Below are 17,698 nucleotides of genomic sequence, written 5' to 3' on the forward strand. Positions count from 1 at the left end.
AGTCTTCCGAAGAACCCAGGCACCTGCGATTGTGTACACGCCCACCAGCGAACCCTGACTGGAGCACTCCCTCCGAGAGACCCAAAGAAACTCGTCCTGTGGGTTGAGCGACCCCTTCTTTCCCACTTAGGGCACGACCCCCCAGGAGCCTGGTCGACCCAGCTTCAGGCTTCCGCGTCGCCTCTTGACCGACCTTAGGGTCTGGACTAGGGTAGTCCATCGGATTTACGGACCACCGCGTCTAAATCTCAATCTTAATCCCTCAAGAGACCCCGATATCTGGCCCCCGCCCCTACCGGGACTTTAGCAACCTCCCCAAATCCCGCCCCTCCCTGGCCCCGTCCCTAATTAAGGCACCGCCTCTGCACTATATATAGACCTAAAGACCTCCCCAGGGGGAAGCCCGGACGCCTGAGTTCCGCCCCCCCACCCCCACCCCAGTCACCGCCTAGCCCTAGATGCCTAATGCACTTGGGGATTAAATATTTATGAGTTCGTCTGTAGCTCTCGCCTCAGGATGAGGATGGAGAGCGGGACACGAGTGGGTGGACTCTGTAGCTCAGATCCAAGCCTTCCAAGAGCATCCTCTCAGACCTCCCTCCCTCCCTTCCCAAGTCTCTGTCTCTCCAGGGATTCGTCTCTGTGTCTCTCTGCCTAGTATCTCTGGTTCTGCAGCCGAATCGGCCTCTGGACTCAATCTCTGTCTGTCTCTGAGCTTCCTGTTATCTCTCAGTTTGGAGCCCACTCGGTCTCTAGTCTCTTCATTTCTTTTTCATTCTTTCTATATCTGTTTCTGTCCCATCTCTGTCTCTCCCCTGTCAGTCCCTCGCCCATCTCTGTCTCTTATTCTCCCTCCAATCTCTGTCTCTCTCCATCTCTTTCTTCCATGTGTTCAGAGGCAGCTTAGGTGTCTCAGTGGGTAGAGGCTTAAATTAGGGATCTGAGTTCAAATGCTCCACCAGACACTTATTTAAACTGTGCGACCCTGGCCAAATGACAACTCCTGTCAGCCTCAGTTTCTTCAACTGTAAAATGAGTTTAATAACACCTACCTCCCAGGGTTGTTGTGAAACTCAAATAAGATAATTGGGCACGGTGCCTGGCACAAAGAAGGCCCTCAGTAAAGGCTTGCTTTCTTCCTTGTTTCTTGTCTCTCCCCCACATATCTATCTTTCTTTGCCCAGGTAGTCCTCAGACCAGGAAGGAGTGTTTATCCTGGGAGCCGTCAGCAGCACAGTCCCGGGCAGGGAAGAAGGGGACCGCCTGGGTTTCTGAGAGGAAAGGATTGAAAGAAGTCCCTTAAACGAAGGGATTAGGGGAGTGTGCCCTCGAGGTGAAGGGACAGAAGAGGATGCTTCTGGCTACGGGAGGGAACTCCTGAGTCCTAGAGGGGCAAGGAGAAGCCTGCACCAGGCAGCCTCGAGGCCAGGTGCTGTGCGGGAATGGGGGTTGGGCGCAGCAGATGGCTAAGGGGAGGAGGGGAGAAGAAAGCTGACCGCAGCCACCGTCATCCCCTACTCCGGCTTATGCCTTTGCCATGGAGACGGGAAAAGGAACCCAAGCCCCGGAGCTCCGCCCCATAGACCTCCTTTCGGCGCTGACTCAGGGGTGGCCAGCAGCTCCTTCCCACACCAACCTGAGGCGGGCACCTCCCGGGAGCTCTGGAGTGGACTACAGCTCCCAGTAGCCCGAGGCCGAGGCAAGGACTCTCTCCGCAAAAGTGGTCCAGGCCGCTCCTGGGAGCTGTAACCCCAACAGCGGGGAGACCACCGATGGTCCCCAACTTGAGGAGTTCTCACCACATGGCTGCCATCCCAGCCTTTTCTGGGAGTCGAGTCCCTTCAATCACTCACTCCTCCAGGGCCCAGAGGGTTAGTTTGTTGTTACTTGTCTTTCTTGAAGACAGGACCATAAAATCAGGCGATGTCATGACTTGAAGTGAATTGGATTTAAGTGAGGGAGGGCTGTGCAAGGTCACTAACATCACTCTCTCCTCCAGTCATCTGGATCTAGTGGCAAGATATACACCAGGACGACTGGAGACAGCCCCAGATGTGTAAGGCAATTGAGATTAAGTGACTTGATCAGGGTCACACAGCTAGTAAGTATATAAGGTGAGATTTGAACTCAAGTCCTCCCAAGTCCAAGGACAGTGCTCTATCCACTTCACCCACCTAGCAGCCTCTACTTCAAGATTAAGGGAGGTGCGGGGCAGCTGGGTGGCGCAGTGGATAGAGCACCGGCCCTGGAATCAGGAGTACCTAGGTTCAAATCCAGCCTCAGACACTTAACACTTACTAGCTGTGTGACCCTGGGCAAGTCACTTAACCCCACTTGCCTCATTAAAAAAAAAAGAAGTTAAATGTAAAAAAAAAAAAAAGATTAAGGGAGGTGAAAGCCCCCTGAGCTGATCCTCAGGGGCTGGAGCAGTGTTTGGGACAGATGCTAGGACACCCTTCCCTCATCCTGCTCCCCAGAAGGACCTTCATGGGGTGCCTAGTACAATTGCCTGGTTTTACTTGAGAGGAAAATGAGGCCCAGAGACGTGAAGTAATTTGCCCCAGGTTACATGAACTGCCTTAGAGTCTCTGTCTTTGACGAAAAGCTAGGACTGACCCCAAATCCATTGTTTTCTGCACTCTGTCAAGGTCTCTGGGTCTTCATTTGTAGGCACCTCAGTTTTAAGGACACTGATAGGGTAGCTAGGTGGCGCAGTGGATAGAGCCACAGGACTGGATTTAGGAGGACCTGAGTTCAAATCCCACTCAGACACTTTACACTTACTTAACACTGATAAACAGAAGTGTCCTAAGAGAAGCAATCAGGATGTCAAAGGGCCTTGAGATGGATCAAGTCGTGAGGATTAGTTGATGGAAATATGAATATTTAGCTTGGAGAAAAGAAGCCCAGGGAACCATGTGCTAGGGTTCCTTTGGAAGAGATTAGATAGTTCTGTGACTCAAAAGGCTTAATGCCGCTGGGGAGAGACAGGGAGGCAGGGAGATTTGCAGAGACCATATAGGCTGGCTGTCCAGGAAGGTTCCTGTTGAGAGCTGCACCAAAGTGCTCAGAGCTGTTGCAGGAGTCTCCTGTCAGGGTCCCCACCCCCCTCGATGAAGGCCTGGCGGTTATGCATGGTGAAGAGATGCTGGTTCTGCTAACTGGCTTAATGGACGACTTACTTAAGGAGTTCTGGGGTCTCCTGCAAGTGGATGCTTCTGTAATGCCAGACACCTCCCCCCAAACCCCTCCCAGCCCATTTGGAGTTTCAGTCTTAAGTGGGCCACTTATCGTTGACCTGTGGCCACAAGTCTTCCCTTCTTTGTGCCTAGGCATAGCAAATGAAGGCCTATCCGAGGGATGGGTCCTGGGAAACCCCAACAGCTTCTCCCAGTGCTGGCCCAGAAGCCAACCTGCCTCCTGCCCATGTCTTCATGCCCACTAGCTGGGCACTCTCCGAGATTTGGGGTTGGAGGGGGGAGTAATTACTGATGGAGACCCCAGAGAGACAAACATTGAGCTAAAGAAAATTCAACTACTTTCAACAAATCTTTATTAAACGCCTACCGTGTGAGGCGCTAGGGTTACAGACAAGGGTAACCTGCCCTCCTGGGGCTTACAATCACCCACACGCAATAAGACCTTCTCAAGAAACAGACTTCATACACTTATGCCACCCGCCTAGGACTGGGGGGGGGGGGGAGAGAATGCTAAGCAAAGCCGGGGCCTGGCTTCTTTCTAGGGTTCTAAGCTGGGGAAGGAGAGGCGATATGGTAGAAGGCGGGGCTACAGACTGGGGAGCTGGGCGGGGCTGCAAGAAGGGGCAGAGCCCCGCCCCTGGAGGAAGGCAGGACTGCTGTGGGTGGGGGTAGGGAGGGTGACATCTATAACTCTGGGGAAAGTCGGTGTTTGGAGACGGGCCCAAGCCCGGTCACGCGCCGCGGGGCACAGGCACGGGCCCAGTTGGGCCTCGGCCTGGGCGATACGACGCGCAAAGCGGCTCCGATCGCGGGCCAGCTGCTCCCACGGACCCCGGCGGGTGGCGCGGGCGGGGCCTGCCCACACTGCCAGGAGGTGAAGCCGAACCGTACTGGAGAATCGGACCTAGAAGGAGGCAGACAGTGAAGATGGCATGATCAAGTGGGCTCCCAACACCCTATCCCCCCCTCCCCAGCTTTGCAAAGTATTCATCCCCCAGCCTCTTTTACATAGGCGAAAACTGAGGCCTAGACAGGTCAAGACAGAAGTAGCAAGTAAAAGGGGAAGGGGAGAAAAGGAACAAGCATTTATTAGGTACCTACTATATACCAAACATTGGCCTAAATCCCTTTACAGATATTTAGTAAATAAAGCAGCCTCCAGACTGTGTCTGAGTGCCACCTGCATCTGCCCCCTGCTGAGCACATATCACATGTGTAGCCTGAATGGCCCTGGGGACAGGCCCCCCCTGGCCCAAGAATCTGAAGAACTTGGGTTCAAATCCTACCAGTTATGTGGCTCCAGGGGCAAGTCTTTAACCTTCCTGGGCCTCAGTGGCTTCCTGGAGCTGGACTGAATCAAATCTATGATGCTGTATCAAGCTCTGCCTACCATCCACCCAGCTTCCCTTCCCAAGGATGGGACTAGCATCCGGGTTTTTACTCACCTTCCTGCCTGGAGGGGGCTCAGGCTCTGGCTCCACAGGGGCTCTTCTTGGCCTCAGTCGCCTCTTCAGCCTCTGGGGCAGCTGAGGTGGGCTCCAGGGTGGGGGCTGCTCAGCCCCTGGGACGAAGATGGAAACAAGGAAGGGCTGCAGCCCAGGGCCTGTCCTGCCCGCTACTTCTGCTTTAGCGTCTTCGTCATCCTCGTCCCCTCCTTCCCCGTCAGGCACATCTTCCTCATCCTCCTCTTCCTCCTCTCCAGGTCTGTAAGCCCAGGCCCTGAGCAGGGGACTGGTCAGCACTGGAGGAGGGGACTGGCTGCATGCTCCTCCTTCGTTGTCACCTTCCTCAGTTTCCCCCATTCCCCTCTCATGTGCCTCTCCTCTGAGCTGCCGGGCCGAAGCCCAGAGCCTGTGAGGGCCACTGTCCGAAGGGGAAGGAGTTTTTCCGTCAGCTGACCCTAGAGCCTCGGACAGTGTTTCGTACCAGGCCTCCTCTCCTGGGTCTTCATTGTCATTCACTTTGTCTCCAGGCCAGTGGGTCCTTCGTCCCATGAGGAGGTCTCTGCCGGCAGGCCTACTGTCAGGCTTCTCCCTCCTGGCTGCTCCATCATGCACCTCCTGTTCTCCAGACTCATGGTCAGCTGGACCTTCAGCAACTCCTCCATTGTCTTCTTTCCTCACCCACCCTCCAGCCCAAAGCAGGGGGCCAGAGCTGGCCTGAGCTCTTCTGGCTTCAGGCCAAGGTCCCAGGGGCTGGACCAAAGGGGCCTCCTTCTGCCCCTCGGCTCTCTTGTCAGAGTTCACAAGCTTTGCTTCCCTAGGCTTGGGCTGGAGGCCCACCCTCCATAGCTGGGCCCAGGCCCAGGCCAGAAGGAACTGCAGGCCAGAGAGAAGGCTGCTCCGGAGGGAAGCCCCCAGGGGGATATCCATGGGATGTCCCAGGTCAGGGCTGGGCTGCAAGAGGAGGAGTCAAGCAGACCCAGTTAGACTTGGCATGAGTCACAGGACTGATGCAGGAGGCCAAGCATTTGGTAAACCCAGCCTTCTAACTGACTCCTCTCCTGTAGGGACCCCATTGGTTCCTTCCCTAGCCCCTGAGAGCCTCAAGCAGTGCTTACAAGGCAGCTGGTGGCTCAGTGGCTAGAGTACTAGGCCTAGAGTCAGGAAGACCTGAATTCATATCTGGCTTCTGATATCTTACTGGCTGTGAGACCTTGGGTAAGTCCCTTAACCTCTGTTTACCTGTTTCCTCAGCTGTAAAATGGGGGTGATGATAATAGCACTCACTCCCCAGGGTTGTAATTACATCTGTAAATTACTTAGCACAGCACCTGGCACCCTGAAGTCCTTAATAAATGCTTCCGCCCTTCCCTCCCCCACTGCTGGGGGTGCTCCTCGTCCACCTTGAGAATCCAAGGGTCCCCTGGATTCTTCCTGCCCTGATCTTCTCAGAGATCCCAGAGTCCCCTCCCTGCCTCTCTCCTCTGGGGTTCCCAGCTCCCTGTCCGGTCCCCTCGAGGGTCTCGGTACCCCCTCCCTGCCTCTCCTCTTTGGGGCTCCCACCTCCCTGTCCCGTCCCCTCGAGGATCTCCCCTTGCCGTCCTCCCTTCCGGACTTACGGGATCCGGGCTGTGCGTCATCCTGGGGGCAGAGCGGGCGTCCGAGGGCACGGCGATGTCCAGGGCGGGTACGGCGATGTCCAGGGAGGTCTCGGGCTACAGCACATGTTGGCCAGGGACCCCGAAGGCTCGGCGTCTGCGTTCGATCTCTGGCTCAGGGCCTGTTCGCTCTCTCTCTCTCTGTCTGTCTGTATTCTCCGTTCTCCGTCCGGTTAGCTCAAGCGCAGCTACTCAGGCCCTTATATAGGACGGGCTGGCGTCATGGGCGGGTGTTTCTCACGTCAGGGGAAGGGGCCGCCGGAGGGAAAGCGAAAAGGCGCTGACGTCACTCCCTCCGGAGTGCAGTTTCCATAGATGGAATCAGCTCGAATCCTCGGGCGGGGGAGGGGGGGGGCTGATGTCACGAAAGGAGCGAGCTCGGAGCTCGGTGATGTCATGGTCCCGTGCTTGGGGATCCCGCGCCCAGGAGGTGATTCAGGGCTCTGGAACCTCGGAGAGCAGTCTAGAGCAGCCCCGCCCAGCCTTGCCCTTCCTCTGGATGCCGGCTCTGTCGCCCAGCCCTGTGCTACTCCAGTAGGTGATGAGCTTGCCGTCCGTGCCCGTGGCCTAGTCGCAGACCGACTAAAGGACATGGGGCCGAGTGCAGAGCCCTGGAGCCCTCCGCTGCAGACCGCCTTCTTCGAGGGTACCGGAACTCGAGGATTTCCATCTGGGCTATGCCACGTGCCTCCTCTGTGACCCCTCTAAGCCTCAGTTTCTTCTCCAGTAAAACCAAGGGGTGGGAGCGAGGGCCTGTCCACCTGAACCTCTAATCCCTCTGATCCCATTAATGTCACTGCACAGCGCTCAACCTTCTGGCTGGACCTGTAGAACCTCCTCACCCAGTCGGTCAGTCAGTCAACAATCTCAGAGCACAGTCCAGGACAGCCTTCTGGCCCAGCCTAGTTCTGCACTCCGCTCCCAGACCCCTAACCCCCCAAGCCCTTCTGCCTGTGTCAGCCGGACTGCATGCTTCCCTTCAGCGAGCCCGGAGTCTGAGCCCCCAGTCACTTTACTCTGGGTGATCCAGGAGGCTTATCCGTAGCCCCTTGGGTCACACCCCGGCAGCTGTGGGGGCCGCGGAGACTTGGGGTCAGGTTAGGGGATGGGGCCGGGACAGAGGGAGGAAGAGCGTGGGTGGAGGAGATGAGAACAAGGGAGAGACACAGACCAACTGGAGAGAAAGGGAGAAGTCCGGACAGAAAGAGAGGGAGAGACAGGCAAGAAAGGAGAAGGAAAGGTATGCGGAGACTGACGGCGAAATCCAGGGTTAAGAGAGAGAGCCTACGGGAGAATGACTGAAAGGGTGGGGAGACTGAAAGAGGAGGAATAGATAGAAGAGGAAAGGAGAGGGGAGGAGAGAGAGAGAGAGAGAGAGAGAGAGAGAGAGAGAGAGAGAGAGAGAGAGAGAGAGAGAGGGGGTGGGGAGAGAGAGAGAGGAATAGAAGGGAGAGCCGGCCAGAGAGAAAGAGAAGAGGACAGAAAAAGAGACAGAGAAGAGAGGAGGAGGGAGGCAGATGGGGAATAGAGAAACAAGGGAGAAAGAAACAGCAAGTGACAGAAAGAGATAGAGACACATGCACAGAGAGGCAGGGAAACAGAGGCAGACAGGGCCAGCTAGAGGGAAAGAGTCCGAGCAGTGAGAGACAAACAAAAGGAAAGAGAACAAGAGGTGAGAGAGACTGAGAAAGGGTGAGCAAAGAGCGTGAGCATTGTGGGTCAAGCCGAAGTACAGAGCGCCAGGTGGGGCTGGGGGCTGGGCTCTTGTGTCTGCGCTGATCCCATTTTCTTCCTCCGGAGCCCCCGGTAAGTTTGTCGAGCTGGGGAGGGGGGGGGTGCCTGGGTCCCTTTGCTGTAGGGAGTGAGGAGGGAGAGGGTTACAAGGGCAGCCAGGCTCTGAGGAGTGGGAAGGCGTTGTGGATCTCTAAGCACGCAAGGGAGGGGCAGATTCCTGGCCTGAAGGGGAAGGGGGTGGGGGGGCTGGACATAAGAGGCCTCTTTTCTCGGGCCTCCCCCCAGCAGTTGCTGTAGCCACCCACCCCTGGCACTGGCCCTTCGGTATGTGGCAGGGGGCCAAGTCCTCCCCCAGTCCCCAACTCTTCCCCCATTCTCTGTCCCTCACACAAGGAGGCTTTTCTCTTAGCCTCCCCACCACTGGGGTCACTGAACCTTCCCGGGGCTCCTCCTCTTGAACCTCCCTCAATCTTCTTCTCCTTCCTCTAGTGGTCCCCCACCATGGAGGAGGGCAGGCCCAGGAGCAGCCTCAGTTTGGCCAGCAGTGTCTCTACCGTCTCCTCCATCAGCTCAGCATCACCAAGGTGATGCAGGAGGCTGGGTGGGGCCAAGGAGGGCTGAGGGCCTCCATCTCCTGAGCCCTGGGGAGGGAACAGGAATGAGGCCTAGGGAGGCAACTTCCGACACCCCAGGTCTGAGGCTGTCCCCAGGCCTGATTGCTTCCCCGCCTGGATGCTGAGGGCGCCTACCGCTGGCAAAGAGTACCCAAGTCTCCTCATCTTTTATACTCCTTCCCTGCCCTTTGAATCACTGTGGCACAGGGGACGCCCTGAGAGCCTAATGGTTCGGGGCATCTGCTCCTGGGCAGTCAGACTTAAGCTTCTTCAGGGCAGCATAACCTCAGGCATGTCTCTGGATCCCCAACACTGCCCACACAAAGTAAGCACTTTGAACAAATCCTCCTCCGATGGAACTGAATGAATGAGTGAGATCTGAGATTTCTGTCCCGCCAGCTCCCCTTGGCCTGAGCCCTAAGCCTGCCCTCTGGGTAGGGTAGAGTCACTCCATTTCACCCCCCTCCAGGCCAGAGGCCCCACCCCAAAGTGAGGGAGGGGGAAGAGGGTGACAAAAGGGCCCAGCTCCCCTACAAAGGCTTCTCATCCCTAGTCAGCCCCCTTCCCTGCCTCTCTCCCCTCCAGCCCCCCCCGGGTAGTGAGCCGAGTCCGATGCCTTTGGGAAAAAGGGGGAGCTCCCTCCGCAGGGGACCCATTCCGAACCTGCCTGTGCCACATCCGAGGCTGGATGCATAAGCAGGTACAGTAGACCCAGGGCCTGCCTCTCCCCCTCTTGTCTGGCACCTCCCTCTGCCAACCCATCGCCCTATTATCTGGAGTGCACAGGGACTCCATCGTGTTCCCGGCCTTGGCACTCTCTGCCAAGGTCACCATCCAATCTACTGCTGGCCTCCCAGCACTGTCTGTGTCCCTCCTGTGACTCGTTCCCTCCATCTCTCTCTCCCCATCTCTACTCAACTCCTGGGACATGTTCCGGTCTCAGCCAATATCTCTATCAGCAATAGCTCTGGTCTCAGGTTCAGAAAATACTGCTGGTTAGTCCTGGCTCTCTAACTTTCTGTCTCCATCTCCTTGTCGCTCTGTCTCTGTTCTCTCTGTCCTTTGTCTTTCCTTACTCTCCTTGTTGCTCTGTCCCTGCCTTCTTGTCCCTTTGTCTTTCCTTATCTCCTTGTCCCTGTCTCCATCTCCCTGTTCCTCTGTCTCCATCTCCTTGTCCCCCCTGTCTTTCTTTATCTCCTTGTCCTGTCTGCCTGTCTCGTGCCTGCCCCCTGCCCCAATCCTCCCTGAGGCTTCACCTGCCCTCAGAGCATCAGGTGCCTCTGGTCTCTCCTCCCAGGACAGCGGTGGCCTCCGGCTCTGGAAGCGGCGCTGGTTTGTCCTGTCTGGCCACTGCCTCTTCTATTACAAGGGTCAGTGTCCAAGGGGTGGGGTGGGATGGGGATTGAGAGACCTTCACAGTAACCCTGGCCCTTGACCCCTTGCAGACAGCCGGAGGAGAGCGTCCTGGGCAGTGTGCCTCTCCCCAGCTACAGTGTGCCGTCCAGATGGCCCCGGGGCCCCCGTGGGCGCCGCTACACTTTCACTGTGAGTCAGAGAGAATCTGGGGGCCCCTCCCCCTGAAGCTAGCTGCTAGTGCCTCCCTGGCCCTCCTCCCTTACCTTCCATTTACTCTAATCCATAGGCTTTGTATTTATCTGTGACCACATCTTTCCCAGCGTAGGCTGTAAGCTCTTTAAGAGCAGGGACTGCACACCATCCTTGGCCTGGCTCAGAGCACCAGACAAATGCTTATTGTTCATCGTTCCCCCTCCAAAGAACTCTGCCAGCCCTGCCCCAGCCCTTCTCCTTCTGGCCCAGCTATTCTTTTCAGGAGCTATATGCCCCCTCAGGGGTCCCCATCCTCTCCTCTTCGACTCTCTCCTCAGGCAGAGCACCCTGGGATGAGGGCGTATGTCTTGGCTGCAGATACCATGGAGGACCTTCGAGGATGGCTTCGGGCTCTGGGCCGGGCCACGAGAGCTGAAGGGGATGACTAGTAAGTGGAGGCAGGATTACCTCCACCTGAATCCCAACCTCTAGATGTCTCTGCCCCTGAGTGGGCCTCAGTTTCCTCATCAGTAAAATGGGGGGGGCGTGTCAGACTTCGGTTGTTCAGTCTTGTCTGAGTCTCTGTGACTCCATTTGGGGTTTTCTTTCTAAAGATACTGGAGTGGTTTGCCATTTCCTTCTCCAGCTCATTTTACAAACGAGGAAACTGAGGAAAGAAGGGTGAAGTTACTCGACCAGGGACACACATCTAGTAAGTGTCAGAAGCCAGATTTGAACTCAGTTCCTCCTGACTCCAGGCCAGGTGCTCTCTCCACTTTGCCAGTCAGCTGCCCCATGTCCAAGAATCCAAGAATCATAGATGTAAAGTTAGAAGCCACCTCGGGGGTCATCTCCTCCCACCCTCTCATTTTACCGAGGAAGAGACTGAGGCCCCTGGGGTTAGTTAAAGGATTTGCCAGAGGTTATGTAGGTAGTAAGCATCTGGGATGGAATTTGAACCCAATTCCTGAACCCTGCCCTCTTGCCACTGCCTCAGGCTCCCTCAGAGAAGCTACTTCTTGTAGCGGAAACCCAAGTTCAAATCCTGCATCTTCATAACCCTATAAGCCTGGGCAGGTGGCAGCCTTCTCAGCCTCAGTCTGAACGAACAAACAGAGAAAGCTGTCCTAGGTGCTGACAATGTTCCATGCGCTTGTGCTAAGGGTTGGTGATACAGTCACAAGAAAGCCGGCTAGTCACCGCCCTCCAGGAGAATACCTTCTACCGGGGGAAGAGAGCACTTAGAGCTACAGCTGGAAAGGAGGGAGGAGTGTGTGCCTTCATGTATGTGTGGGTGTGTCCATTGAGGGTATGTGTGTGTGCTTGTGTGGGAGGGTGGAGACAGTTCCCCTCTCTCCAGCCTCTCTTCTCTGCTCTCTCTCCTTTCCTCTGCCTAATGGAATCCCTGAAGTCTCCTCCTGGAATTTCTTCCGGCTGCTCCTGCTTGCTCTTCCTCTGTCCTTCCTCAGATGACCCGTCCCCAGACTGTCACCCCCTCCCCTAGTAGAATAGTAGCAAAGCACAGGCCGGGGACAGAGTAAGAATCAACTTCTCAGAGTTCAGAGAAGAGCAGTAATAAGAATGATAATCAGCCAGCATTTATAGAAGAGAGCACTTTAAGGTTTTCAAAGCAGACCCTCAAAACACATCATCATCATCATCATCCCCATTTGACAGATGAGGAAACTGAGGCAGATAGCGGTAAATGACTTGCCCAGGGTCAAAGAGGCTGGTTGAGTTCAGGTGCTCAAGACACACATCCAGTGCCCTATCCGCTGCGCCACCTAGTGGTCAGATTAACTGGCCCAAAGAGCACAAAAAGGACTAATTAATCAGAGCTAAACCTGGAAATGTCTTCTCCTTCTCTGGCCTCCAGGGCCAGGCTGAGGAGATAGTGGTTTGTTCTAGAAGCAATAGGGAGCCACTGAGGATTATTGAGCATGGAGATGGTGGTGTGTGACTTGGTTAGACGTGAACCTAACAAGATGGTTGCTTCTTTGGTGTAGTAGCCCTGGATTCCGGGGAATGCTCCTGAGTGAACCCTAGCCCAGAATTCTGTTGACTTTCTCTCTCTGCAGTGGCCCCCAGACTGCACCTACTGGACCCCCAACTGGAGAAGGCCCTGGAGGTCCTGGGGGACCTCCTGAGGTGGGGAGTGGTGATGAAGGCCGCAGTGCTGAGTCCCTGGAGGTGGCCAGGATCTCTGGTGGGCACAGGGAACTCACCCCCAGCCCTCCCCCTGGGCTTACAGAGCCACCCCAGAGGAGCAGACAGAGGTCAAGGAGTCCAGAGTGAGTGTGTGTGTGTGTGTGTGTGTGTGTATAGTGGGTGGAGGGAGGGGAGAAGGGATGCTGGGGGAAAGGGGCTCCCTGTCTTAGGAAGCCTCCTTCTCCTTTTCCCACAGGCTGTTTTCTCCCCTCTCCCGCCCCCCATCACCCCTGGGCCTTCCGAGGCCACGTTCAGCCCCTGCACACCGCCCCTCTGCTCTGATGGGGGGAGATAGCCGGCCCCACACCCCACTGAGTCGGATAGATGTCCGGCCCTTACCCGAGTGGGCCCCAGCCTTGAGAACCCTGTCCCGTCCCTCCACTCCCCGACGGGTACCACCATCAGAGACAGGGGCACTGAGACCCCCCAGGAGTCCCCAGCACTGGTCCACTGAACCCAAGGCCAAGGTGAGTGCCTCAGTGAACAGGAGACCTACATCAACCATGAGGCCTTAGAGCCACTTAGGTTACATGCCTAACACCTTTGCACCTAAGGCAAAATGGGAATCGTAGTCTATGGTCAAATCCCTGTGGTTACCTTTGGAAGGGGAGATGCTGCAATCTTTCTGGAAATGAGCAGTCAGCTTGGTCGGCTTGTTGCTGACCTTTCTTACTAAGACATTATGGAAATTTGGGGCCATTCTCAGCCTGTTGGGGAAGGCCATGGATGCTGATGGAGTTCCTTCACTACCCATGAGGTTTTGGGGGTTGTAGCCAGTTTGCCTTTAGTGGGCTAGACTGAGGATGGTGGGAGAGCCCACGAGAAGAAAGAAGAGCCCCTCCCTTTACTTGGAGCCAGGAAAGGCTACCTCTCCGGTTCCCTCCCCTTGTGAAGCTCGGTTCTGTACCCTACACCCTAGAGTTTCCTCCACATTTATTGTGGCCCTGACCAGCTTGCTACATCTCCTTGGATCTCGCTTTTCTTACCTTTGGAATGAGGGTGGAAGATACCTGTGGGACCTCCCTTTCCTCCCGTACTCCCAAAATTGTAACTAATAAGTCGGCTTAACCTGTAGAAATGAATGACTGGAAGACGCCTCTTACTTTAGATCAGGCACTGTGTCCAGTCGGGGACAGAGGGAAAAGAGCCCTGCCCCCCAAGAGTTTACAGTCTTTTTTTTTTTTGGTCGGGGCAATGGGGGTTAAGTGACTTGCCCAGGGTCACACAACTAGTACGTGTCAAGTGTCTGAGGTCGGATTTGAACTCAGGTCCTACTGAATCCAGGGCCGGTGTTCTATCCACTGCGCCACCTAGCTGCCCCCCAAGAGCTTACCTTCTAAATCGCGGTGGCGACCCTTGCTCTGAGCCCCTCCTCCCCGCCCCCAATACTTTCCGCATGTCTCCTCAGGCAGCGTCTGGATATCCGCAGCTGTCCCCCAGACCCGCGGGAAATCGGGGCTCCGTGGCCTCTTTGGTAGGTTTCCTGCCCCGCCCCCCGCCCTCCCCTAGCCGCCGAGCGGGCTGTGGGGGACCCAAAGGCGGCGGACACTCTTCTGGTTTCCTTTACAGCAGGCCTCGCACCCGCCGACGTCCGCCCCTACGATGGATTCTCCGCTGCACCGCAGCGCAGACACCGACGTGAGTCCAGGGCCCTGCGCAGCGGAGGGGGAGGTGCCGCGGGGGGAACTGGACTCCTTCGACTCTGTGTTCGGGGGCGGGAAAGGGTGCGACTCTCTCAACCCCTGCTCCGCAGGCGCTCCTGACCAAACTTTGCGGGCAGGACCGGCTCTTGAGGAGGCTAACAGAGGAAATGGCAAAGAACCAAGAGGAGAAGGTGTGTGTGGGGGTGTCGGGGGTGCTGGTGAAGGAGGACGCGGTGAGAGCGAGGAACGGGGAGGACATGGAGCTAAGCCTGGGCGGGGCGGCATGGTGAGGGCGGGGGCTCTGAGGACTTCGAGCAGTCCGGGGGGTCGGGGTACGGGGAGAGGATGGCTGCATGGTGAGGAGCACGGCGAGAGCTTGCTCAAGGAGGACATCAAGTGTAGCCAAGGGGAGGAGCTGAAGTCTGAGGGCCAGGGTACAAGGTCGCGAAGAGGATGGCTTCTCCACACCGGTAACCATCCTCACTCCCTCGACGGCAGGAGCGGCTGGAAGCGGCCCTGGAGCTGACGCGCCGGGCTGTGGGGGAGCCTGGGCCCGGAGGCAGGGCCTGGGCTCGCCTACGGCTTCTGCAGGACCGGCTGGTGGGCGTCCGAGCGGCCCTCTGCCACCTGGCCCAGGTGAGCGGCCCAACTGAACAACCACTGCGCAAAGCATTCTACTCTTGAGGCCGCTGAGGCCATTCTCATGGGAAATGGAAGCTCATTTCTTCTCCTGGCACGGTCTGCCTTTTTAGGGGCTTCTGGCAGCCCTAGCCTTCCGCACCCCGGGCCGAACTACAGAAATGGGTACGGGGGGGGGTGGGCGGAGTTTACCAGGGCTGCGATGGAGCCTTACCCGCACCTCCCTTTTTTCCTGTCCTTGGAGGAAAGGGAACGGGTTTGGGACACCTACAGCGGCCTAGAACAGGAGCTGGGGACTCTGCGGGAGACCCTGGAAGATCTGCTGCACCTTGGGCCTCCTCAGGTACCGCCAAACGAACCCCGCCTGCCCGGCCCCTGAGCCGAGCCTCCCCACTCCGTCTCCCAGAGCTGCTCCAAGCCACGTCCCCAAACCTTTCAAGTCCCGCCCCTCCTGCCTAAGCTTCTCTTCTCCCCTCCAGGCTAGGGTCTCTGCCCAGCAGCAGCTGTGGATGGTGGAGGACACATTGGCCGGACTGGGGGATCCGCGTTGGGGGCGTCCCCACGGAGATGGAGATGGGCCCTGCGCCCCAGCAGGTGAGATACGACCGCCTGTTGGACAGGAGCTCCCAACCCTCCTTGAGCCCACTCCAACCCTTTTCTGCACCCCACCTAGGTCCAGGATCACCCAGTTCTCCCCGGGCCCAGAGCCCAGACGGCCAGTGCTCTTCATCCCCTGCCCCATCTCCATCCCCACCGCCATCCATTGGGCCCAAGGTAGGAGACCAAGGGAAAATCCCAGGCTATTGTGGACACATCAGGATCTGGTGGGGGGGGGGGGGGTAGAGGGTTACAAGCCTGGCTTTACCACTGGCAGTGAGCAGGCTGACCTTTTGGTTGCTGGCTATCTCTGGCCCTTAGTCTGTAAAATTGGGGTATCCGACCTAAATTGTCCATTTCTTCTATCCTGTGACCTGAGTCCGTCCCCAGGTTCCCTGGGAGCTTGAGGGTTCCTATCCCTTCCTGCTCTCTGTCTGTCTGCAGGCTCTGGCCTCCCGGGTCCGAATGAGTGCCCAGGAGCAGCTGGAGAGGATGCGTAGGCACCAGGAGGCCGGGAGGCTAAGGCTCCGGCCTCTGTCTCCTTCGGGGCAGACAATGCATCCTTCAGCAGTTCGAAGGCAGCTGGAACCTGGGTCAGAGAGAGATGCGGTGAGCCACTCTTGTGTTTGGCTTAAAATCAGCAGGGCCAGGGGAGCAAAATCTCATCTCAGAGGAAGCCAAGGCTGGGAGGTAGACACTTGAGTCCCCAAGGGCAGCAATTGACACTCTGGCTTCTCTTTTCTTAGCCTCTCCTGGATGCCATGGGTCATACAGGGACCTCTCAGCAGTGGGTCCGGAGCTCTGGGTCCTGGAGTAGGTAAGAAATGTGGACTAAGGGGAAGATGACCATGCCCCCTGGAACTCAGGCCATGCAGCTCAGCCTCAAGACTAACCTCTTCCCCCAATCATTGTGTAATATTCCCCTTCCCTGGGCCTTAATTTCCCCATGGGCAAAGTGAGGGCAGAGTTGAACTCAGTGACTTTTAAGAACCTATCCCCTTTCCAAGGGCCCAGGCCCTGACTCTGCCACAATCATTTCTGCTTTGGAAAAGGTAACACAGCTGATTTCATCCTAGGCTGGTGTGATACAATGCACCATGCATTAAGCTCTTACTCAAGAAGCTGGTAGTCTGCTGGGAGGTTCAGGGGGAAAACGTGCTGAATTGGGAATCCAGGTTCAAATTTTGACTTTGCCAATTAGTTATAGCCATGTGAACCTAGGTAGATCACATCGGTCCCCCACCCCCATCTCACCTCCGATTCCCCTGATTCATCTGATCAGTAACTGATACTGCCCAGGTGTAAATGTAGGGCCACCCCACTTCTAAACCTGGGAAGTGGGGATCGTGTAAATTACAGTCGACACGATTCCAGGGTATCCCTGGGTACTTTAAATAGGAATGTAGCTGGGATTACTGAATTCGGCCAGAGTCCCCATGACTCTCCGATTCCCTCCCCACTTTTGCAGCTCTCGGAGTCCCCGGCCCTACATTTCGTCCCCTGAAGGACATCGGGAGAGGGTCCTTAGCCTGTCCCAGGCTCTGGCGACTGAAGCTTCGCAATGGCATAAGTTTATCACAGGTCAGGGATTGAGAGAAAGGGTATGCCAGGTTCCTCATGGGAAACTCCAATCTAGAGGTGACTGTGAACAGGAGCAATTGTCTCCGGACTCCTGGGTCCGGGAGGGAGAGGACTCCTAGGTCCCGGGCGGGGGAACCGGGCGGCGTTGGGAAACCCGGCCAGCCGGGTCTCGGGCACGCTGGTTTGACTCATATGCTCTGATTCCCTCCAGATCGAAGCCTTGAAGCCCCTCCGGACTCCGCTTCCAGGTTGACTCCGCCCCCTCGCTCACCTCCGGTAGGGTCTCCGCCTCCCATGGGGCGGGGCCGAGGAGGCCCGGCCACCTGGGCCCCGACGTGGGGAGGGGCGGCTCCGCCAGATGAGGGGGCGTGGCCTCTGCGTGTCACGCTGCTCCAGTCCAGTTTCTGACACGCCAGCATAGCTGCATCCAATTGGGGGTAGAGGGGCAGGGCCAGGAGGTGCTTGAGGTGCCTCAGGCGACCGTCCATCCCTCCATCTCTCCATCCCTCCCTTCTTTGCAAGTCTTGATTAAACTTGGTTGTGATCATTCAGGCCCTGGTTCCGCCCTCCTTTCTTTCTGGGGCCCTGACGTCTACCTTTCCTGACCGGGATGAAGCCGAGGGAGGGCACGCTAACTCCGGGTCGCCTTCGGACCCGCTTCCCTCCGGCTCGTTGGGAAACAAGAACTACGTTTCCCAATAGTCTATGGGGCTCTTCCCGCCGGCGGCCTTGTTCCTCTGCTCGCGGGTCTTCATGGGAGTTGTAGTTTTTGGACGTTGTCTAACCCGAGTATTGGGCAGGGTTTTCTAGGAGCCTGGGCGGGGTTTGTAGAAA

General features: G+C 56.8%; 2 protein-coding genes across 2 annotated transcripts; one reads left to right on the forward strand and one right to left on the reverse strand.

Moving 5' to 3' along the window:
* Positions 1 to 3,556: 3,556 nt before the first annotated feature.
* Positions 3,557 to 7,710, reverse strand: PPP1R15A (protein phosphatase 1 regulatory subunit 15A). The gene is made up of 3 exons (XM_043991126.1): positions 6,262 to 7,710; positions 4,646 to 5,596; positions 3,557 to 4,104 (listed from the first exon to the last, which is right to left on the reverse strand). The coding sequence occupies exons 1-3, from the start codon at positions 6,280 to 6,282 to the stop codon at positions 3,787 to 3,789; spliced, it is 1,290 nt and encodes a 429-aa protein (XP_043847061.1). The 5' UTR covers positions 6,283 to 7,710; the 3' UTR covers positions 3,557 to 3,786.
* Positions 7,711 to 7,789: 79 nt separating this feature from the next.
* On the forward strand, positions 7,790 to 17,400 carry PLEKHA4 (pleckstrin homology domain containing A4). Its single transcript, XM_043995645.1, is given in 21 exon segments — positions 7,790 to 8,106; positions 8,524 to 8,618; positions 9,234 to 9,264; positions 9,267 to 9,320; positions 9,322 to 9,348; positions 9,946 to 10,022; positions 10,094 to 10,193; positions 10,535 to 10,644; positions 12,275 to 12,487; positions 12,601 to 12,871; positions 13,813 to 13,878; positions 13,974 to 14,042; positions 14,158 to 14,238; positions 14,546 to 14,683; positions 14,931 to 15,029; positions 15,166 to 15,280; positions 15,360 to 15,460; positions 15,728 to 15,892; positions 16,030 to 16,100; positions 16,752 to 16,864; positions 17,076 to 17,400. Coding segments are annotated over 20 exon segments (2,181 nt in total). The 5' UTR covers positions 7,790 to 8,106; positions 8,524 to 8,535; the 3' UTR covers positions 17,273 to 17,400.
* Positions 17,401 to 17,698: the final 298 nt, after the last annotated feature.

Source organism: Dromiciops gliroides, chromosome 3 (genome assembly GCF_019393635.1).
Source record: "Dromiciops gliroides isolate mDroGli1 chromosome 3, mDroGli1.pri, whole genome shotgun sequence".
NCBI classification, from domain to species: domain Eukaryota; kingdom Metazoa; phylum Chordata; class Mammalia; order Microbiotheria; family Microbiotheriidae; genus Dromiciops; species Dromiciops gliroides.

Coding starts and splice junctions, on each gene's coding strand:
- PPP1R15A (XM_043991126.1), bottom strand. CDS start 6,282: ATGACGCACAGCCCGGATCCC. Junction 5,597..6,261: donor TGACGCACAGCCCGGATCCC/GTAAGTCCGGAA, acceptor CTCCTCTTGCAG/CCCAGCCCTGACCTGGGACA. Junction 4,105..4,645: donor AGCCCCCTCCAGGCAGGAAG/GTGAGTAAAAAC, acceptor GCCTCCTTCTAG/GTCCGATTCTCCAGTACGGT.